Here is a 23251-nt window from a genome sequence, read left to right as displayed (position 1 = left end):
GTTTCCGGAAACGTATGAAGAAAACATCCTTCATGTGTCGTAATGTCTAGAGTCGTTTCTACAAGTTCCAAAAAAGCAATGCGTGATCGGCATGTTCATTACCGGAGAAAGTAGCACTTTTTACGTTGGGTCTATGCGAGGGCGGGTCTATAATGTCCCACTTCGGCTTTACTTCCGCTTTACGATGCGACGTCACGGTCTAAAAATAGCCTGCGTGCGGTACGCCATTGTGCTTGTGCAGTCCCTCTTTTTTCACCTCTTTTATCAACACCATCGTCGTTTTGGGGCTTTTTGAAGAAACTTCGGACACTCAGTTGCCTTGACATTTTTCCGAGTAAGGCCAACGACGTCATGCATCAAGAGAGACTATAGCTAATTAATTTGCCCACTCGCCACCCTGTGGTCTGGGGTGTGAATTGCAACCTGTCAAAATGACGGATGGACTTCAGTTTTTTCCGTCACCGTTTAAAAAAAATCGGTCAATGACGGAAAATATTCGGTTAACGCGACCCCTGGCCGTTATAAAAATGATCAGATATCTGGACTCGGTTCCTTCAAATATTCTGGTAGCTAATGGTGTTTTCTTGTCTTCTTTAAGGGCTTTGTGTGGGGATGGAACAACGAAGTTCACATATTTGACCCCACCCAATCTAGCTGGGCTCAACCTCAAACACGCGGCTGCACCCCAGCCCCCCGAGCGGCCCAGGCCTGTGCCACACTTGGAAATCGGGGTTACATTTGTGGCGGGAGAGTTAAGGTGAGAGACATTTCTCTGCGGTACTGTCACCGTAGAAATAAAACATTGTGTTCATATTTTCTCTCTTTTTTTTTTTTTTTTTTTATCATTAATGAAGGAAACCAGAAAAAATGACATACACTGCTTGGACCTTGACACATGGACGTGGTCAGAAATGTGAGTATCTGTGAAACAACATCAGAGGTCCCCAACGACCGGGCCGCGGACCGGTACCAGGCCGTGCAGAAATAATAAATAAATAAATAAATAATTTATTAACGACTGCATTCTGGCCGATTGACTTTGGCCTGTGCCGCTTAACACACCAATATCTCTTGTCTACTCTAGATATACAACTACACGATAGGAGGTCGTCATAGAAATGTATTGATTGGACTTTAGGCAGTACATCGTGTTTTGTATATCTATGTGCGATTGGCCTCGATAATAACGTATGACGTAGGTCGTCGCTCATCACATTTGTTCCCGGAAATAATTAGCCCCACACTAGAATGATTGACAAACAGACTTCCTTGGACAGCTTTATTATGGGGAAAAAGGGAACCTGACGACCCAGAAGGTGAGCCTACAACCTCGAAGAAAACAAAATTCATGCTACTTCCCAATCACTAAAGACCCACGAACTGTGAAGGAGTGGATTCGTGACCCGTATGTGAATGAACCGAGTGATTCGAGCATGTCTGTGCAACAGGAGTATCAGCTTGTAGAGATCGCAAATCACGGCGACCTTAAACGTACATTTGAGACAGCAACTCTACCGAGATTCTGGATTATAGTCATTTCGGAATATCCTGACATCGCTAGGAGAACACTGAAAACTGTGCTACAATTTCCAACATCGTATCTTCGTGAAGCGGGCTTCTCGCGAAGCAAGATTCAGCCACTGATTCAGCGGGTGAGTTTTTCCCTGCACTTAACACAACTGGGCTAAAAACAAATGTTATTTCATGTTTGCTGTATTTTTGTGCCGCACATTGCCGGTGTTCTGACAAATTTGGCATGCGCGTTACGTTAAAAATGACTGCGAATGCAGCGATTCCAAAGTACACACTACAAACTTTCTTTAAAGAAAGGAATATTAACTTTTGCCATGTTAGCTGCAGACCTGTTAAGTTTCACGATTTGGTCGGGAGACTCCCGATTTTGACCCCAATGCTCACGCCTCACGATTAGAAAGCCAAATCTCCCGATTTTCCAAAAATGTCAATTTTTTTTTTTTTTTTTAAGTTTTTGTTAGTCACCGTTTTGTAACGATACCATTCGGCCCGATTCGGAAAGTGACCAACAACGAATAGCCTGGCCGTCTCCGACTTCCCCGCCCTCACTCCCGTTCAGAGCTGGAAAAGCCCAACCAATCATCTGACAGGGAGGGAAGAGGCGAAGCACCACCGACTTCCCAAGATGCTGGCACTAATAAACCGGCTTTTAGACTGGTTCAAGTCTTTATTTTGGAAGGAAGAGATGGAGCTGACCCTGGTCGGCCTCCAGTATTCGGGAAAAACGACGTTCGTCAACGTAATTGCCGTAAGTCTTACCTGCCAGCGATAGCTAACTAGCCTAATGCTAATAGCATTAGAGCTAATGATGGGAGAACGATGAGGAAGAAGTCGCTGCTTTACTTTGTGTTTTCGTGGATCAAACATCATGGAATATTAAACCACTGCGGTCCTACCCCCACAATATATGAATTTAAGTGAGAAAGCATATCGTTACTTACTTGAAGTTTAATCATTTAGATTCGCTATTATGCTAAAGCTAAAGTGTATACTATACACTTTATTACATTATATCATTATTACTGTGCTGAAACAAAAAATATAAAGTTTCAATTCTAGGTTACAATTCAATTAAAAAACTGCCATGACAAAGATACTTTTAAAAACAAATACGATTAATTTTCTAAATGATGTAATTAATGTTTTTAATCTTGCTGATTTAGTCTGACGAAACCCTAATTGGAGTGATGGTTGATGAGATGAAGAGGCTGCTGAGGAAGCTGATGTCCAAATTTGTGCAAATGGATGTGATGAGGAAAGCTGAGGATATCCTAGATGTTGATTACAGGAACAAGGAGAACTGGCATGACACAGGCAACATAGCAGTATCACCTGATGCCAGACAATACATGGAGCAAGTTTAAGACTATCTCTGATGCCACCAAAAAGAGGTTCTTTGACAGTGTAGTTAATTTTTACACAAGTGTTGTGACCAAAATGAACTTGAAAAAAAATGTTTGCATTTTGTCTTAGCAATTGTCGCGCGCGCGCGTCATCGGGGTTGGCAAACAGAAATCTCCCTATTTGCAATTTCTACAACTTAACAGGTATGTAGCTGCACACAACAACTGCACGCAGCTCTCTCACGTAACGACTTCGCCGTGTCGTTAAGCATTAATTTACGCCATTTTCGTGTTGCACATGTATGTTTATGATGTAAATAGTCTTTAAGCACCGTTGGATAACTGTGTCCAACTGAATATAAAAAAGGGCTTTTTTCACCGCCACAAAAGCTTTGTGAGCAAAATTTTATAAGGGTGCAAAATTTGACAACACCGATCCGTGAAAAAAAGACCCAAATCACACCGGTCCGTGGTGCAATAAAAGGTTGGGGACCCCTGCTCAACGTCATTCTTTTAAAGTCACAGTGCTCTAATGGATTGTGCCCAGAGTCCCCGTGTCCAACGTCCCAGTGGGGAGATCATGGCATTCGCTCACAGCGACGTCTGACAGCACTTTGTTTCTCTTTGGAGGTCTCAGCATGGACTGCAAACCTATGAGTAAGAACTTTTAGTCACTTCACTTTAGTAGGGTGGAACCTCTGTCTCAGAATTGCAATTTTTCCCAGAGGAAACAGTATGAACACTTAGTATTCCATGCGCTCTTTCTAGTCATATGCAAAAGAATCAGTGCCAAATTATTCATGTTTATGTGAATCACTAGGTGACGGCTGGTTGTTCGATGTAGACACAAAGACGTGGAAAGAAGTGGCACATCAGTTTAAGAATAAGCCAAGGTACAGCATGTACTAAAAGCATTATTAACAAATGTTAGGACTGGAAAGACTAATCTATAGTTGTCTTGTATACTTAAAGGTTATGGCACACAGCTTGTCAAGGCAGGGACTCTGATGTTGTTGTGTTTGGAGGCAGCTGCGATTACATCCTTCTTGTTGACACTGTAAGTACCTACGATAAGAGAAGTCAATATGGAGTCCGCCTTAACTATATTTTACTGTATTTCTGGCATATTAAAAGTAAAATGTCAGTTTGTGCATCAGTTAACAACACCATGTAACACATTTTGTTTCCAGGCTGTAAGTCGTATTTCCTAGTTTGTTTCGTAGCATTGACATATAAAAACACTTTTGTTTCCCAAAAGATTTGGGTTTCTGATCATGACTTTGCAATTCTATTTTCCACTTTTCTTTATTGTTGTATATATATGTACATTTTCCTCCTTATTTTATTGACTTAGTTTGACCTGAAACGCGAAAAAATTGCATTTAACATAAACATTTTCTGCATAACTAGGAAATTTGGAGTATAGCCTGTGATTTTAGCAAAACCAAACTTTTATCAATCAGTATTTTCGTAAACGATAATGATAACGAAAATATTTCGTCAACAAACAATTTTTTCATGACAATGACGAGCTAAAACGGGTCTTGGGAGAGTAAAACATAATGAGATGGATGCCAGTTTTCGTCTGACTAGACGAGAACAAGATGAAAAATCGCCATAGTTTCCGTCATAAGTTCACAATGTGTAACATTTTCTTACCGTATGTGTAGTTAGCACGCATCTTAGCAGTGTTTAGTCGCTGTTGCTCTAGTTGCTCTAGCCTTTAAAGAGCATGTGACACGAAAAAGCATGTTTATTTCATAATACACGCGGTATTTTATGCTCTTGAATGATATGGACCGCTTGGATGCGTGTGGAAGCGATCGCTATATTTATTTAGTTTTTTTTCATCCCGCGCCATGAAAATGAGTGAGTTCCGGCTTCGGTCTTGCATTGAGGAGGAGGGCGCTGTGACGTGTACGGGTGAAGGCGTCCTCTTCACTAAACAGCCATACTATTGTGTATGAGGACTAAGGATTCAGCTGATTTTGCGGATTAATACGTTTATTTATCGCATCACGCCAGCCAAACAGCTGCAGAAAAAGCTTGCTTTATGAGGGAGAGGCATGTGCGCCTTTTTGGAGTTTCAAAAGGTTCCCATTCACAGCGGACATTGGCCAAAACAAGCCCTACTACTGTGGGACCATTGGGCTTACGAGGAAGTGAGTAAACATCTTGTTTTGTATTATGTCAAATACGAATACAGCGATTACAAAGTAAACACTACAAACTTTCTTTAAATAAAGGACTACTTACGTTTGATAATTGATAGGCATATAAAAAGCTCTCCTCATGCACATTAGCTGCACGTTAGCTGCACAACAACTGCGGCCGCCCTCCTCCGGGGAACGAGCTGTAAATTGCTCTCCTCCGGGCGGTTTGCCGATCCGCGAAGACAATCGACAACCCAGTCGTCATGTCAAATAATCCGGGCTAGTTATATGTGATTTTCCGCTTCAAAGACTTTGAAACATCACTCGGTTCGGGTTAGCATGTCGGCTAGCTGTCACGCCTCTTGGTTTGTTTACATTCTCCGAAGCCGGGGAAGGGAAATGACATATGTCCGATTTAGGTGTCATAAAATATCGGTCGGGAGGTGCGACAGTAAAGGTGAAGTCGACAGTTTTGACCATTATGGAGTAATTTTGCCATGTCGTCCTGAATAAGTGCATTTTGATTATTTCATATTCCATTTAGCACAAGACTGTTATTCGTCATGACCATGCCATTTATTTAGCAATCGGGGAAAATACTTGGATAAAAAGAATATCCTATAAAAATATTGGAGTAGAGAGACTGAAACAATGACATTTTGCGGCTATCTTCGTCGCGTTTTCCTCGTTCTGAATAATTCCCTCTCAATGGGCTGAATAGTAAAACCGATGAGCCCGGTCTCCCACTGACATCCTCCACCTGTTGGGGACGCTAGAGCCCTATAATGGTAGGCGTGGCTAACCGGCAGATTAAAAGACTAATGTCTCGTCACCTGCGCTTTGCTAAATTGTTGTATATAGTTGAATCGTCTCAAAATATGATTCTAATTCACATAATAATGCTATTTAAGACTTTTTTTCTCCTGTCGTATGCTCTTTAAAGGTCTATGCTGAGTGATCATCACACACTACGTAACTTGTAGGATTAGCATACCGTTCGCGTTTCCATAGCGTTCGCACTAACAATAGCATTTAGCGTGGTGTCGTCTTAAACTCTTGGACAACTTTTTACATAGTTTTTGGCGTCCAGGTGAGTTTAATTAATTGAAAATAATGTGCTGTTTTCCTGCTTAGTGTGTATTATCATAAAGAAGATGGTGATGTCCTTGTAGACTCTACAATTGTGTGCTCATCTGTCTATGTTCATTCGAAATTGTTGGAAACCTTTATTTATTTATTCGTTCATGAACTAAAACTTTTGAAGTTTGTAGATGAAAACAGTTTGAGTAATTGTCGACTAAAACTAGACGAAGACGAACACATTTTGAAAAGACTAAAATATGACTAGGATTAATTGGTATTTTTGTCCAAAAGACAAAGACTACGACGAAAATTAAACAGGCTGCCAAAAACAACACTGGGCTGAATATTATAATGAAAATATATAGTGATGATGACCTGTGGAACAGGAGGGCATTTTTAAAAAATTTTTTATTGTTTTTTAAACAGCAAAACCCTATCTGGAGGTGAGAGCACGCGAGAGCACAATTACAGACGCCATGACTTAAACGAGATATTATCGCGTAGTTACCTTGATTCGATCCAAAAACTCCATGTAGCATTTATCACTGAGTGTCAAGACACAGCTGTGAATGGCCACCGCTGGATTTTTGGGGGATTTTATGGGTGAAACATGGTAATATAACAAGGGTCGCGATGCAGAAATCGCAGACATCAAGGAGTGGTCAAGATTTTCTTTTTCATATATTTACCCTTTTAAACGTTTTTTTTTTTTTTTCCCCCAATTTTTCTATGTTTGGATCGATTATTTATATATATTATATATCGGAGAAAATGGGACAGTAACAAAAAAATACAATTAAGCAATAGTTAGGAGGTATATAACCGTCGCTTTTTTACAGACGCCATTTTTTTCATTGTGACATTATTTGTTTAAAAGTTTTTAAAAATGCGAGTGAAATATTTTTTAGTCGTTTTTTTTTTTTTTTTTTTTTTTACGAAATATTAGACATCAATTAATGATTCTAAGCTAAAAATGACAGACATTTTGAATAAAAAATATACTGTAATTAATTACCTTCGTTTAATGACCAGGTTAAAACAACAGCGGTTGCGCGATGTCTGTGAACGGCAGTTTCCAGGGTAAAACGGACATATTTAAAATCGTTCGGGGGCTTAATGCGTCATGAATCTGCTATGGCAGCATAAAGACATATTGTTCAATTAAACACAACTGTTCTTTTGGCTTAAAATACAGTAGTTTATTTTAAAAAGGGGTGCAAGAGCAGAAACAGCTTCATCAGTCTTGTCTGTGTTTTTAGCCATATGTTGATGCAATTTCGGCTTTGAAAAGCAGCCACACAGACAATAGAATATACTGTTCTGTACTGTACACAGCCACAGATTATACAAAGTTCAAGGTCAGAGGTTATTTTTTATCGTCAGATGGCTTTCCCGTGGCTTGTTATTGACAGTGGAAAGTGTTACGCTATCTGACCTTCCCACCAGAAATGCTTGAAGGTCCAGTAAAATGGAAGTCAACATCAGTAATTTGACTGGGTCAAAGAAAAGAGCATTGTTAACAAGCCTTCCAAATGTGAGCTAATAAAATCATTGCTTAGTATACGTCCTGTTTCCTCAATTAGCGGGTCTGTGGACCCACGGACGAACGAAAAAAAAAAAGGTTTTTTTCAACATATATTATTTGTATTAATCGCCGATCTATCGCTATGCGCTCCTATTCTATCACTAAATTCTGTTTCACTTGTAGTCAAATATCTTCCTTGTTCTCACTTCTGTTGTCATCTCTATAACAACAATGCGCTGATTTGCCGAGAGAGCCTGCATGGATGCCCTGATTGGCTGAGAGAGCCCGCATGTTACTAGCTAGCGTGGACGGACCGCAGCAGTGTCAGCAACCTCAAACACGAGTCGCACCCGGCACTTTGCAATCTGTTTGTACATGCTGTCATGTACTTTACTTTTCATTCAAGAACGTGAGTCATACTGTGAGCAAAGGTGATTTATCTATTTATTTCCCTGTGTTACCCCGGCACTCTCGCTGCATGCGGGCAACATTCAAGAACACAACGCTAAGCAACGTTCACTAACACCACACGTGCCACCAGCAGAATCTAACAAAATGGCATGCTCAAAGTTGACCAAGAGAAGAAAAGTAGACAACAAAAATAGCCGTTTCAATGGGTAATGGACTGACAAATATGCGTCCATTTTACTAACTGCAAGTACTAAACCTATGTGCTTAATATGCTTCAAGACCGTTGCTCTGATAAAAAGTGAAAATGTGAAACGCTATTATGTTAAAGAGCACAGCTCTTTTGAAGAGAAGTTTTCTCCTAAATCAAAGTTGAGAAGAAATTAACAGGTTGAAGCAGTCATATCAAGAGTCAAGGAAGGTTATTGTTAAATCTATGACACAACAACAAATTGCAACGGAGTGCTCACTCAAGAGTGTTGTGGGTGTTGGCCAAACATAGGAAGCCGTTCTCTGATGGAGAAATAATAAAGGAGTGTATGAATGAAGTTATGACAGCAATGTTCAAAGAAAGAAAAGAAGGAAATAGACAACAAAAATCAAACAAATCTCACTCAGATTCAACTTCAAGACGCACTGGCTGATGATGTGAGTAAACAGCTTTGTGACCCCCAAATGCCATTTCTCTCTTTGAGCAGTGTTTTACAGTTAGTTACTGTCAATAATTGTTATGTTTGCACCTTAATGACAGAGCTTGTCATTTATGTTCTGTAGTGAACATGTACTTTACTACTTGCACATGTTTTCTTTTTGTCCAGCAGTGTTTTACCGTTACAAAATGTACTGTCCATAGTTATTGTTTGCACCTTAATGATAGATGTTGTTAATTATTTAGTGTGCATGTGTAAACATTGTACTGGCATGTTTTTTTTTGTATTTTTATTTTAGGTCAAAAAATGTTTTGTTAATTTGTTTTTATTTAATCAGAATGTACATTGTATTTTTATTTGGGCAAAAGAAAACCACCTTTACCACCTTTGACCTGCCTTGTACTTGACTACCATAAATATAGGTACCCATGCTTATACAGTGCCCTCCATAATTGTTGGCACCCCTGGTTAAGATGTGTTTTTTAGCTTCTAATATTTTTTTATTGAAATAGTATCGGACCTTAATGGAAAAAAAGAGAAAAATCCAACCTTCAATACAAGTGCATTTATTCAGTGGGGGGAAAATAATTATTTGACATCAAATAATGTGTGTCACAATTATTAGCACCCCTGGTGTTAATACTTTGTACAACCCCCTTTTGCCAACAAAACAAGGTCTGGGGACTGAGATGGCCATGGGAGGAGCTTGATTTTGTGTCTGGTGAACCATTTCTGTGTAGATTTGGCCATATGTTTAGGGTCATTGTCTTGCTGAAAGACCCAGTGACGATCCATCTTCAGCTTTTGGGCAGAGGGCAACAGATTTTGATTTAAAATGTCTTGGTATTTCAAAGCATTCATGATGCCATGCACCCTAACAAGGTTCCCAGGGCCTTTGGAAGCAAAACAGCCCCACAGCATCACTGACCCACCCCCATACTTCACAGTGGGTAAACACATGGTCCCAGGCTTCAAGGGACCGTGTGCTTTGGTCAGATGTTGAAGCATCTTAACCAGGGGTGCCAATAATTATGGAGGGCACTGTATGAAAAAAATAATTGTGGACCTTCAAGATTTGTATTTGAGGACCTCTGGTATACGTAATAAGGATTCAAAATGGTGGAAAATAATGCTGGCCCGTCAGAAGACAGTCCCAGAAGATGTAGGAGTGTGTGCTGACTGTGCTCGATTTGTTACAACTTGGAAAATGGATTCAACGTTGTCTAGCTTGTTTCCTATGCTTACACAAACTCCTCTATCATGCCAGCGTGGCCTTGTGTGTGGTTGCGGGAGAAGCACTTCTCGGCCACATCTTCAGCATGTCACGCTACCAGCTCCGCCGTAACGGGGCTTTGTGAGCACATACCTGATCAGAAGCATCTTTCTCCCACCATAATACCCATTTTTATTTCGTCTTAACCTCTACTTTCACTAGCTAGAGTCAATTTTACTGTAATTCTTTTTATCAAAACTTGATTGACCTCTCTTTTAAAAGCACTTGTCTGCAGTTGCCACAATGCAAGCATCTTCATCATGTTGGTGAATAAAACAGAAAAGGTAACAGTCATTGTTACTTTTGACAGGGCCACTGCAATGATGCTCTCGTCTTCCAGATGGCGCCATACCCTCTTTTCAGGTAACTTCACTTGCTACCTTAAAATTGCTCCAACTTGGCATGTTGCTTGGTTTGAATTTAATTTATGGGAAGCATTTGTTGTTCTGTTTCTTACATGTACATGAAAAAATATTGTTATGCTTCACACAGAATTTGCGAAGACTACATCGCAAAGAACGCAAGCAATTGTGACGTTCTCCGAAAGCAGGTTCCTTTACTACCTCCAAAGCTGTGCACAGCAGTGAAGAGAAGAATGTCTTTCTACAGGCCTTCAAAGAAAAAACACTCACACGTTCTGTAAATGCCAACAAAAATGCATATTATTTTTTATTATTTTCATTTTATTTAAAAAATACGGTGCTTTATTTTAGCATTTAACTTTAAATATGAGGAGTGGGTAGGGGGGAAATTTATCTTATGTTTTAAATACATTAAGGGATTTATAAATCTTATTGTTGTAATTGTGACATTATTTTGTGTTGTCTGCCTGCCTGCTGTCATTATGATGATTAAATGGCATATGACAAAATGTTTGATTTACACTTTAAATTTTTCAAAGAAACTTCAAATACACATTTTGCTGGAAATTGCTGTTCACTAAACCTGAAACAAATGAGGTATTCAAAACAAAAAAATTGTGCTAGTTTTGTGAAAATACTGTATAGTCATAACCATACAAAAAATGAAATATGAGCTAAATATATCACAGAAATAGTTGCAGTAATGACAAAAACATTTGGGTTTAAAAAGATATTTGCAATGAATGAATGCAAGAAAAATATGCGTTACAAAGGGTAACTGTAAACAGGCTAATGAATTCATGTTGAATTCAAGTTAATAAGACTAAAGACATTCTCACATTGTAAAGCCCTCAACCCGACGCTTTCCTCTTATGTCTCCCGCACACATCGCTGGACAGCCGCAAAGAAAAACTCTCACGCCGCTCTTTATGTGTTTGTTATTAAATCCAACAAAAAACTACTCCACCGAGCGACATCCAAAAACGCAAATGAGATCCGAAATCATAAGAGTGTAAAAAGGGAGATTAATCCAGGGAGTTAATGAGATGAAAATCAAAAAAATTGTTTGGGCTCTTATGCTTCCTGCCTATGCCAACTGACTCGCCCAAACAGCTCTCACTGCCCATTTATATTGTAGGATGTGACGTCACAAGCCTGTCCCAAGAAACCAAACAAACAAATAACTTGTTTTATAGTACCAAAAAATAAATTATTCACAATTAACCTGAATAATTAACTAAATGTTATTTAAGCACCTACACTCATAATAGCTTTTTCTATACATATTAGATTCAAATTGAATAAATATTTTCCATGTATTTATTTTGAAGTTACTATTTCTATTCTTAGAAAATTTTGTTTTTTAAAATCATTTTCTTTGTAATATCACAACATTATTCTTGGAAGGCATCAAGAAACCATACTATTGCAAAAAGAATTTTTTTAAAATATATTAGGGCTGTCAAACGATTAAAAATTTTAATCGAGTTAATTATAGCTTAAAAATTAATCGTAATTAATCGCAATTCAAACTAAAATATGCCATATTTTTCTGTAAATTATTGTTGGAATGGAAATATAACACACAAGATGGATATATACATTCATCATACGGTACATAAGTACTGTATTTGTTTATTATAACAAATCAACAAGATGGCATTAACATTATTAACATTCTCTTAAAGCGATCCATGGATGGAAAGACTTGTAGTTCTTAAAAGATAAATGTTAGTACAAGTTATAGAAGTTTTATATCAAAAACCCTCTTAATGTTTTCGTTTTGTTAAAATTTGTAAAATTTTCAGTCAAAAAATAAACTAGTAGCTCGCCATTGATGATGTCAATAATTACACCATGCTCGCTCATTGTGCTGAAACTCATAAAATCATTTGGGCCCAAGAGGGCGCCAAACACCAAAAAACAAGTAACAAGTGGACATTACACTGCTGTCATTTTAATCTGTTTGAGCGGGGCATGTGCGTTAATTGCGTCAAATATTTTGAATGAATGAATGAATTTATTGTCATTGTCATCATCATCAAACGTGATTGATTTAAAAAATTAATTACCGCCCGTTAACGTGATAATTTTGACAGCCCTAAAATATTAAGTGATTCTTGTTACAATGATTGTTGATGATGAATGATTGTTTCCTCAATAAACCTTATCTTGGGGGGGGGAAAGCATTCCTTTATTCTTTAAAAACTTCTAAATAGTACATTAAAAAAAAAAAAAACTTTTCTTGTCATACAACTTTTTTCTACACATTAAAACTTTATTGTACAAAAAATGTCAATTTTTTAAATGAAAATGTTCTTATATTAGTTCCTTCATGTAATATTGCAACAGAAAGCCTGTAACAATACGCGTTTGTATTGCTACAGCCCAGATATATATACAGTACTGTACTTGTCAATCAAAGCACAGATAAATTCCAATTTAGAAATCGCCACTAGATGCTGGCAGAGCTTAAATCCTGAAGAATAAACAGCAATTCGGTCCAATGATGAGACCCATTTGGCACACATTCCTTCCTTCAGAGGGTGGAGAAGTGCTGCTTTAACAGTGGTCAGGAAGGAAACCTTAAATAAACATAGTCGGCGGCACACGCCTTGCTTTTTGCTGCTTGGCCTCACCGATTGCCCTGCTCTTACGTTGTAACACTTTTATATCCATAGGAACACACTGCAAGCCATGCTTCAATAGCTTCGAGACAAAAAAAAATAAAATCTATTTTATTAACCAAATAAAGGATGGACATCAGTGAATTGTCTCTGTGATGCTGTGTACTGTTACAAAATTGTAACCTTTCAGCAGTATTGTTTAGTTAAAAAAAAAAAAAGTGAACACACAGTAACTGTAGTGTTAAGTACAAATGAGGGGTCAACTAAACTCCCTTTCAATGGTGTCCATAAGTTCCTCTTCAGAGCCGTCGTATAGAATGACTGGCGTGGCGAGGGGTGTACTGTGACCGGAAGTGCTGATGAGAGAAGGAAAGAAAAATTAATCATTGTCTTGTACTCAGGGCGATCGCAACGTTGACTCAGAGGTGTAGATGATTATTAGTATTAAAAACCTTGCTGTAATTTTTTTTTTTTTTTTTTTAAGATTTAATGCTAATTGTTGAACTTCAAAGTGCAATACAGCTGAACTGTACTTTAGCAGTAATTCTTTCTCATACCACGAGAGGGAGGCCATTCACTACTAATGGTAAACGTGACATTACAAGTACTGCACTAAGCTGGAAAAGATGCATTTTTGAGCAAGGTGAGCTACTTACATCTGAGTTTGTGATAAGGGAACATCTTCCTCAGTTGGTCCTGTTGTCAAGATGGCTTGAGGAGAACGCTGACCAGGAAACAGACAAAATTGTATTTAGTTAATTTCTGACATCGGAAGTGCCATGATCTTAGAGTCGTGCTTGGGCATCATCACAGTTTATGTAATTTTATAGTGCCCAGTAGGGTTGTTCCGATCATGTTTCCCGATCCGATTGCTTTTTTTTTCTTCTCCCGATTCAATTCCAATCATTCCCGATAATTTTTCCCGATCATATACATTTTGGCAATGCATTAAAAAAAAAATGAATACAACTCAGACGAATATATACATTCAACATACAGTACATAAGTACTGTATTTGTTTATTATGACAATAAATCCTCAAGATGGCATTTGAATTATTAACATTCTTTCTGTGAGAGGGATCCACGGATAGAAAGACTTGTAATTCTTAAAGGATAAATGTGACTTTGTATATTGTGACTAAATATTGCCATCTAGTGTATTTGTTGAGCTTTCAGTAAATGATACTGTAGCCATTTAACTGTTCTGCCCAAATGCATGATGGGAAGTGCAACCATGACTGTGCGTAGTGGCACCAATTGATATATCTTCTCTGCGTTGAGAAATAACATAGGGTGTTAAGAAAAAGATCAACTACCTTTCTTCCCCACATTGCCTCCCACGATATTTCTAATTGTTGAGAGAAGGATTGTAAGGCTTTAGCCATTAAAAAAAAAAAAAAAAGGCTCCAAAGACTGCCAAAATTCACTCTGCTAATTTTACGCTGCCTTTTAGCTCTACATATAGGTAAAAGGGCGCCATTATAGATTGAACGCAACAATGCGTGAGTGGGTCGGGCAGCGCATGTGTTAATTGCGTTAAATATTTTAACGTGATTAATAGAAAAAAAATTGATTACCGCCATTAACGCGATAAATTTGATAGCCCTACTTTAAGCCAAAACTAAAGACTCTGGATGAGTGTAAGACATTTTGGCTATAATGTTAAATACAATTAGAAAACTACTTAATTAAAAAATACGTATATATTTTTTAAAAAAAGGCATATCCGATATTTTTTTGCCGATTCCGATACTTTGAAAATGACGTGATCGGACCCGATCGATCGGCGATCGGGACATCTTTAGTGCCCAGTGCTTACGAGTTGTTCCAACACGCCTTGCTTTTTGATGCTTGGCTTTGTTTTTGAAAAGTTTTGACCTTTTGGTTGATTTAAAATATGTGGCGACACTTCCATTAATTATAAATAAAATTGAATAAGAACATTTACTATATACCGTATTGGCCCGAATATAAGACGGTGTTTTTTGCATTGAAATTAGACTGAAAAAGAGGAGGGTCGTCTTATATTCGCGGTCTAGATGTTATACCCATTCACGACACTCTAGATGGCGCCAGATATAATTGAAGCGATGTTCTGTCATGACAGATCTCAGCTACTCAAGTTTAACCAGTTTGCATTATTTTATTGCAAAGTTTTCCTTATTCAGATTTGTTTCAAGACTACAGTTGCAGTTAGACTTCACTTTGATGGTTAATGTAGTTATTGCAATTTTGTTGTTTTATCACAATAGATTGGTTTATTTACATTTCAAAAACCAGAAGTCATTCATTTACGAATGTGATTGCGCTTTAGTTTACATATTTAGATGTTCAGATTTTAAGAGTTGAATGAGGCAAAATAAAATGCTTTTTCTCTCAAATATATTGTTATAATCATTTGTTTCGGATGTGCTGTAATTATTTTCTGTTTAGTTTCTGTTTTCAAACTTGAGTCTTGAAAAAGCGGGGGTCGTTTTATAATCAGGGCCGTCTTATATTCGGGCCAATACGGTATACAAATATAAAATGAATAATAATGTAGAAAAGCTGATTTATTATTTTGTATATCTATTTTTAATATAAAATTTACAATATTCATGTACCATGTTATTAGTTGATGACAATATATGATAAACATATATGTAGACATGTGCCGATTACACGTTTCAAGGTATACCGTGGTATGAAAACATAAAGGTTGCAAAATCGCAACCATTTTTCCGTCATACCGTCCCTAAGGTATTACCTATTTTTTATGTCCTAAAAATGCATGGAGAAATCCCTCGCTTTCACCTGTAAGGCTCAACCCTCCCCCACTGTTGTTGCTCAGTGTTAGTGAGTCAGCTGTGCTACACAATTGCTGGAGGAGGTGAAACTCCTGAACTTTTTCCCTTATCGAAGAAAACGAAATCGCTGGTATCGGAGTACTTCGGCCACAGAAAAGTTACAGACGGCCGCGGCCAAGAGGAGGAAGGCCAACCGACATGTAAAACATGTTTGCGGAGGGTGGCTGCCGAGGAGGCAATACCTCCAATATGATTTCGCATTTGTACAAAATTAAAGGTTCGTAAACACTGTCATGAACGTTTCCCACCAGCTACGAGGGTTAACTCCAGCGTGTTTAGTGTGTCTAGCGATGGTAAAACGTGTTTTTTCCTCTCTAGCAACTTTGTTTTGAGAAAGAGTGTGTGTATAATGTAAACATGATACGAGTTATACACACGTGTTTTTAATGGAAAATAGTTCAATTATATTTGTTCTGATGGTAATAATGTGTAACTGTGGCTGAGGGTTTAGGCTCACTTTAAGGAATGCATATATATTTAATTTTATTTAGATTTTGTTTTTTAATTATTTTAATTTAACATACTTATGTTCCAATTTTCTAATATGTTTTGAAAAATAAAAATCCTGATAATGGGAATAAAGTTTTTTTTTTGTTTTTTTTTTAACCCAGATATCTCTAACACATTTTAGAGCTGTAATTGCAAGACCGTGAAACTGATATTTTGGTTTAAGATTATCATACTGTCAGAATATCATACCAGCACTTGCCTACATGGGTAAGTAAATATTTTAATATACTGTATTGCAGTGATAATATATTAAATACCATCGCTATTATCAGATTATAGTACGAAGTAAAAACAAAATAGAAAAGATGTAAAAATTAAATGGTTTTGTTTCATTATTTTAAATTGTCTTACTACAGCATATGATACATTTTAAAGGGCTCTAATAGCATTTTATTAGTTTTCCAGTTCAAAATTACAATCACCTTAGTCGAAAGAAAAATAAACTAAATTGAATAACTTTTTGAAAAAGACACACTAGTGGAAATTTAAAATTTATGTGACTTCGTATTTTAATATATTGTGATAATAAAAGTATTAAATGCAGAATTTGGATATATATATATATAAAAAAAAGTTTAAAACCTGAAAATTGATGTAAATTAATGTAAAAGACCAACTACAGAATTTAACGCATGCATGTCTCATATAAACTTAGCAATACGTATTATTATTTTAGTCATACCTGTCAAGTTGTACGGTTTCGGCGTAATTTGTACACGTGAGCTCTGTTTGTTAAATGTGTACGCTGTATGTTCAAAATCTACGTTTTTCGTGCAGTTTTTTTTTCTCAGTTTGGATTTTGTCACCGTTTCGGCAACGAGGCAATGTGCATTACTACGTTGGTTGAATAACGCGAGAAAAGTCAGACACGGAGAAAGAAGAGCGGGAGTGGGAAGGAGGGAAGAATTGTGTTGCTGTTGCAAACGTGTGCTTGGCTTTGTGGCGCCAATATTTCATGACTGTAGCTGACAGCCTACAATCTACGCCCATTTGATGCAACAATAGATATCATATGCATATAGAACTAGATGCGAAATGACAGACTCGTTGGCGTTAGTAAACAACCGCCAACTTAAAGCAGTAGACTTCTCAGAAAGGGTCTGTTGTAGTGAACCTTCATAGCGATCCTAAGTAACTTTTTAAACAAAATACTTCTAAATCGGCAAAATCTTGACTTGAATCTATCTTTAAATGATGAAACCGTTTTAAAACTTTCACAAAACGGGAGCAATTTTACCAACTTTAACAGTTGATTCACAACATTAAATGACTTCCAAACATAGCAATGGTTACAATGTTCTTTCTTTCTTTCTTTCTTTCTTTCTTTCTCTCTTTCTTTCTCTCTTTCTTTCTTTCTTTCTTTCTTTCTTTCTTTCTTTCTTTCTTTCTTTCTTTCTTTCTTTCTTTCTTTCTTTCTTTCTTTCTTTCTTTCTTTCTTTCTTTCTCTTTCAATGGAAAAAAAAAAACAACAAACATGAAAGGTAACAGTTACTTTGCCAATTAACTACCGTATTGGCCCGAATATAAGACGACCCTGATTATAAGACGACCCCCTCTTTTTCAAGACTCAGGTTTGAAAAAAGACTTTCTGAACACCAAATTAATTTTTATACAGAAAATAATTACATCTGTACATCTGAAATAAATGATTATACCAATATATTTGAGAGAAAAATCATGTTATTTTGCCTCATTCAAATCTTAATATCTGAACATTTAAATATGTAAACTAAAGTGAAATCACATTCGTAAATGAATGGCTTCTGGTTTTTGAAATGTAAATAAACCAATCTATTGTGATAAAACAACAACATTGCAATAACTAAATTAACCATCAAAGTGAAGTCTAACTGTAACTGTAGTCTTGAAACAAATCTGAATAAGGGAAAACATTGCAATAAAATAATGCAAACTGGTTAAACTTGAGAGTAGGTGAGGTCCGTCATGACAGAACATTGCTTCATTGATATCTGGCGCCATCCAGCGTCTTGAATGGGTATAACGTCTAGACCGCGAATGTAAGGCAACCCCCACTTTTTTAGTCTTATTTCAATGCAAAAAACACCGTCTTATATTCGGGCCAATACGGTAATTACTCTTACATTCAGGTAAGTGACTTACTAACTCAATTACTTTTTGGGAGAAGTAATTTGTAACTGTAATTAATTACTCTTTTAAAGTAAGATTCACAACACTGGTAATAAAGATGCAGTCTACAGAATGAAAAGTGACGAAAGCAGAGATTTTATTCTGCCAATTTGTTGCCGAACTCAATTTGCCTGCAACTATTGCTGATCACTTCTCAGAATTAGCAAAAGAAATGTTCCCTGACTCAAAGATTGCATCGGTAAGTTAATTTTATCAATTGACCTTTTTAATTTATAATTGGACACACTAACGAACCACCTTCAAGTCAAACTGAATTGCGAGCTGAAGTGCAGCCATCAAAAGACATGACAGAAATTGCCATAAGTGCTGCATACAATTATTACAAAAGCCACTGTTAAATTTTAGTAATCATGATGTAGCTAGAGATATTGATTGTTCTTTGATCCAGTCCATTTTAGAAGAGATTTCAAAGTTTTACTGTTTGTTTTTAATTCTATTAATGGCCAGGCTCCATCTTATTTATCGGAAATGGTAACTTTTCGTAACTCAGGCAGGACTCTTCACTCGACCGGCCAGCTTCTTTTAGATGTTCTGAGGTCGAAACTTAAACAGCGGGGAGACCGATCCTTTGCGGTTGCTGCCCCCAGGCTGTGGAATAGCCTTCCCCCCGAAATCCACATCACCACGGATGTAGGTCTTTTTAAGTCTCGGCTAAAAACACACCTTTTTAGACTCGTCTTTTACACAGATTAGGATAGCCTGGTTTTATTTGCTTAAGGGTTTTTTAATGTCTTTGGATTTTATCGGTTTTATTGTTTTATTTGCTGGACTTTTATTGTGATGCACCGTCTTTGTTTTATTTTTTGTTTTATTTCTTGTTTTATTTTTTTAAATGTCATTGTATAATATTTTCCTGCCTTTTATTTATCTTGAGCCATGTTTTGTTATAAAGCACTTTGAGGGCCTTTCGGGTTTTGTAAAGCGCTATGTAAGTAAATTTGATTGATTGATTGATTTGATTGCACCAGATTATATCCAGGGGTGAAAGCGGATAGAATTTCTTGCCGGAACTCCCCGACGTAAAGGTCGCCACGGAGCCAGAAATTATATATATATTTTTTTTCTTTCTTTTTTTTTTTTCTTTTGGGGGGGGGGGTTGAAACCTCTTAAACTACTGAAATGCAAAGAAAACTTTTAGCACAGTTATTTCCATAACACATACAAAAACTGATTTTCATTCAAAATTGTATTTTTTTAATGATTTGCAAAATAAAAGTTAACAAAAACAGCAATAACCCCAACCTCCATCTCCTAATTTTTATTTTCCCTCATTTCCTCACACTCTATATGCCAAATATCAATTTTAACTAAGAACATAGGATGTATATTAAAATTGAAGTTAATGTAAACATTTACTTTTTTAAAATAATAAAGATATAAGTAATATACATTCAGAAAAATAAGTACAAATGACTTATATTATGCAGAGTGAAATGGATTATATTATGAAGATAGCGAAATGAATAAGTAGCCTAACATAAATGAACAAATACAAGTCCAATTGACAGCTAAGATGTTCTGAACCTCCCCATCAGACCAAATAAAACTAAATATGATGAATAGGCCTCCTCAACTCTTTCGTTGCTCTTAAAGATTTAATCCATTTTGTGTTGCATTAACCTTTTTTGGTCACATCAATTCAACCTTTTTTGTTTTTGCTGTTCCAGAAAACATGCACATTTGAACCAATCAGAGCTAACTATCTCTGCTGATCACATGTCAGTATGTCAGCCAATTGAACGGATAAATGAGTCCAGGCGTTTTGCTTCGCTGCATGCATTCGCACATTGACGTAACTCATCATCATCAGACTCGGATAACTGCAGCAGCTGGGGAAACCTCCATGCCGTCCGTGGAATAAAATGAATGATAAAAATTTGGTGGAAATAGATTACGCTTGTGCAATCATGATTACACTTGTGTATGTAAATCTGATGTTGGTAGGTTGTTTTCTTCTTGGAGATGAAATGCATGTGTGGCAGCTTAGCATTTTTATTTATTTATTTTTCTTTTTACATAGCGTTTTGACAGTTGCCGTCATATTTTTGGAATCAAAGCACTGTATACCGAAACAGCATTCCGGCCGTGAATATTATACCGGAACAGCATTCCGACCCTGACTCTTATACCGGAACAGCATTCCGACCCTGACTCTTATACCGGAATGGCGTTCTGGCCCTGAATTTTATACCGGAATTGCGTTCCTGACCGTTCTGGCCCACTTTCACCCCTGGTTATATCTGTTATATCTGGTTATTACCAATAAATTCATATTATTTTAAAGACAGTTTTATTTTTGTTTCATATTGCATGCTATATAAAACGTTGTAAGATTATAGTCATCAATTTGTAAGGGCATACGTCACTATTTGTAAGATTGCCCACGGCCTCGGGTTGACAGGTATGCTTTCGGAAAAACTTAATTTGATATTACAAAATCAGAACTGTGGGTATTTTAGTTGAAAAAGGCGTAAGAAATAATTAAAACAAACCCCTACATTATGCGGAGATGCGAAGGCATCACGGTCCGACTTGTTGCTGGCTGCTCCCCGGGAGCCTTGTGGCCCCTGTGCCCCACCGAGGCCGGAAGAGGAGGACGACGACGCCCCCCGCGGCTGCTCATCTTCCTCCCCGCTACTGAAGTGACACAGCCCATATGTCCTTGACCTCGTGAACGCCTTCTTAGACGGCGCCGGGTTCTTCTTGCCCTTCCGCCGAACCGCAGTTCCCGCCTCGTCGTAGCCGGCCATCTCAGCGTCCAGCTCGGCGTCCGCGTCGTCGTCGTCCCCGGAGAGCTCCGAGTCGTGACCGGCGCTGTGACAGTCCACAGGTGCTCGGCGACCGGCGTGGGTCCTCAAGGCGTCGAAAGCGTCTCGTTTGGCCGTAGAAGAGGCTTTCTTAGCCTCGCCGCCGAGCCCCGCAGGTGCCACTTTAGTTCCGCGACTCGTTCCGCTGCCCATCTCGAAGTTTAAACTTGTTCCCAGTTCATTTTAAACCCACACTGCTGTGAGTTGTTGTTAGAGTTAAATATCAAAGAAAAGTGACAAGTTTGCCTCAGTTGGACTTGAATGTGAGTTTTAAAGCATATGTCGTTCAGACCCAAACAGATCTCGTCTCCTCATAAGGATGTGAAGCAGCAGCAGTAGCTTACATAACACCACTTGGACACAGCAGCACATGGAGAAAACACTCCGCCTTCTCGTAAAAGGACAAACATGCATATTCTTGATCGTTCCAACTTTTTCCCCCTCTCTTCTTTTTCGGTGGCAAACTGAAGCCACTGTATATGTCCAATTTCGTTTCAAGCTGTAGTGTTTTTCAAGGAAAGAAAATTTTAAGTTTTAGAAAAAGAATATTTAAAAGATGAACCCAGATCTTTTCTTCTTGATAAAAAGTTTATGTACCAAAATTTTCCCCAGATATAACATAGTAATATTAAAGGATTTTTTTTTTTTTTAAATGGAGCTGTTAAAAAAACATTGTCTTTATAAAATCACCACGAAAGTTTCCAGAAAAACCCCAAAAAATATTTTCTGATGCAACAGCTGCTGTAATAAATAGCAAAAGTGGCAAAAATGAGAATTACCTTATACTTTTTTCATCCTGAGAAATATTTCATTCTCATAATGCATCACATGCAGACTTCATATGACCAAACTCTGAAAAGAGTGGACTTCCTTTGCAAGATGTGTTAAGTTTAACCAGGTGGATGATGTGATTTTGGAGTGGATATATTAAATTTTATTTTCTTTATGGTTTGTTTCTCCAATTTGCACGTACAATGCCCTCCATAATTATTGGCACCCCTGGTTAAGATGTGTTTTTAGCTTCTAATATATTTTTTTAAAAATTCAAATAATATGGGACCTTAATGGGGAAAAAAGAGAAAAATCCAACCTTCTATACAAGTGCATTTATTCAGTGGGGAAAAAATCCCACATAAAGAAATAATTATTTGACATCAAATAATGTGTGTCACAATTATTAGCACCCCTGGTGTTAATACTTTGTAAAACCTCTTTTGCCAACAAAACCACCTAATCTTCTCCTATGTTTCACAAGCTTGATTTTGTGTCTGGTGAACCATTTCTGTGTAGATTTGGCCATATGTTTAGGGTCATTGTCTTGCTGAAAGACCCAGTGACGACCCATCTTCAGCTTTCGGGCAGAGGGCAACAGATTTTGATTTGAAATGTCCTGGTATTTCAAAGCATTCATGATGCCATGCACCCTAACAAGGTTCCCAGGGCCTTTGGAAGCGAAACAGCCCCACAGCATCACTGACCCACCCCCATACTTCACAGTGGGTATGAGGTGCTTTTCAGTATGCACATCTTTCGTGGCACGCCAGACCCACTAAGAGTGTTTGGTTCCAAAAAGCTCAATCTTGGTCTCATCTGACCAAAGCACACGGTCCCAGTTGAAGCCCCAATACCGCTTGGCAAACTCCAGACGTTTGCGTTTATGATTGTGAGTGAGGAAAAGTTTTCTCCATGCATGCCTCCCAAACAGCTTGTTGGCGTGTAGACAGCACGCAAAAAAAAAAAAACACGAGACAAAAACCCTGTTTTCCGAAATTTCCAGGTTCGCGGTGAATCAGTAACAGGCACACTTTTGCAAAATAGACAATGTTTATTGATTAGAAAATGCAGAATAAATGAGATTTATTGATTACAATCCCACAAGAGCAAGCAACAGGTATCAAAAACAAGCATAACAAGGCTAACAATGACGCTAGATTGAGTTTGTCAATCCCAGAATCCCCGC

General features: G+C 37.7%; 2 protein-coding genes across 3 annotated transcripts in view; one reads left to right on the top strand and one right to left on the bottom strand.

Moving 5' to 3' along the window:
- Positions 1-10839, top strand: part of LOC130930996 (kelch domain-containing protein 1-like) — a 30801-nt gene extending 19962 nt beyond the window's left edge. For both annotated transcript variants that reach the window (XM_057859408.1, XM_057859409.1), the window contains 7 exons: positions 599-757; positions 855-913; positions 3424-3533; positions 3697-3769; positions 3849-3933; positions 10279-10331; positions 10461-10839. In XM_057859408.1, the coding sequence (XP_057715391.1) occupies positions 599-757; positions 855-913; positions 3424-3533; positions 3697-3769; positions 3849-3933; positions 10279-10331; positions 10461-10611 (690 nt within the window). In that variant the 3' untranslated portion in view covers positions 10612-10839. The remainder of the gene's footprint in view (positions 1-598; positions 758-854; positions 914-3423; positions 3534-3696; positions 3770-3848; positions 3934-10278; positions 10332-10460) is intronic.
- A 1760-nt stretch (positions 10840-12599) lies between these two features.
- On the bottom strand, positions 12600-21673 carry LOC130930997 (uncharacterized). Its single transcript, XM_057859410.1, has 3 exons — positions 20983-21673; positions 13614-13681; positions 12600-13313 (listed from the first exon to the last, which is right to left on the bottom strand). Exons 1-3 carry the CDS (start codon positions 21442-21444, stop codon positions 13217-13219), a joined length of 627 nt encoding a protein of 208 aa, XP_057715393.1. The 5' UTR covers positions 21445-21673; the 3' UTR covers positions 12600-13216.
- Between the last annotated feature and the right edge of the window lie 1578 nt (positions 21674-23251).

This window comes from Corythoichthys intestinalis, chromosome 15 (genome assembly GCF_030265065.1).
Source record: "Corythoichthys intestinalis isolate RoL2023-P3 chromosome 15, ASM3026506v1, whole genome shotgun sequence".
NCBI lineage: Eukaryota > Metazoa > Chordata > Actinopteri > Syngnathiformes > Syngnathidae > Corythoichthys > Corythoichthys intestinalis.
The sequence above is the reverse complement of the archived record's forward strand: the minus strand, read 5'-3'. Positions and strand labels throughout refer to the sequence as shown.

Coding starts and splice junctions, on each gene's coding strand:
- LOC130930997 (XM_057859410.1), bottom strand. CDS start 21,444: ATGGGCAGCGGAACGAGTCGCGGAACTAAAGTGGCACCTGCGGGGCTC. Junction 13,682..20,982: donor CCTTCGCATCTCCGCATAAT/GTAGGGGTTTGT, acceptor TTTCCTGGTCAG/CGTTCTCCTCAAGCCATCTT. Junction 13,314..13,613: donor CCCTTATCACAAACTCAGAT/GTAAGTAGCTCA, acceptor TTCTCTCATCAG/CACTTCCGGTCACAGTACAC.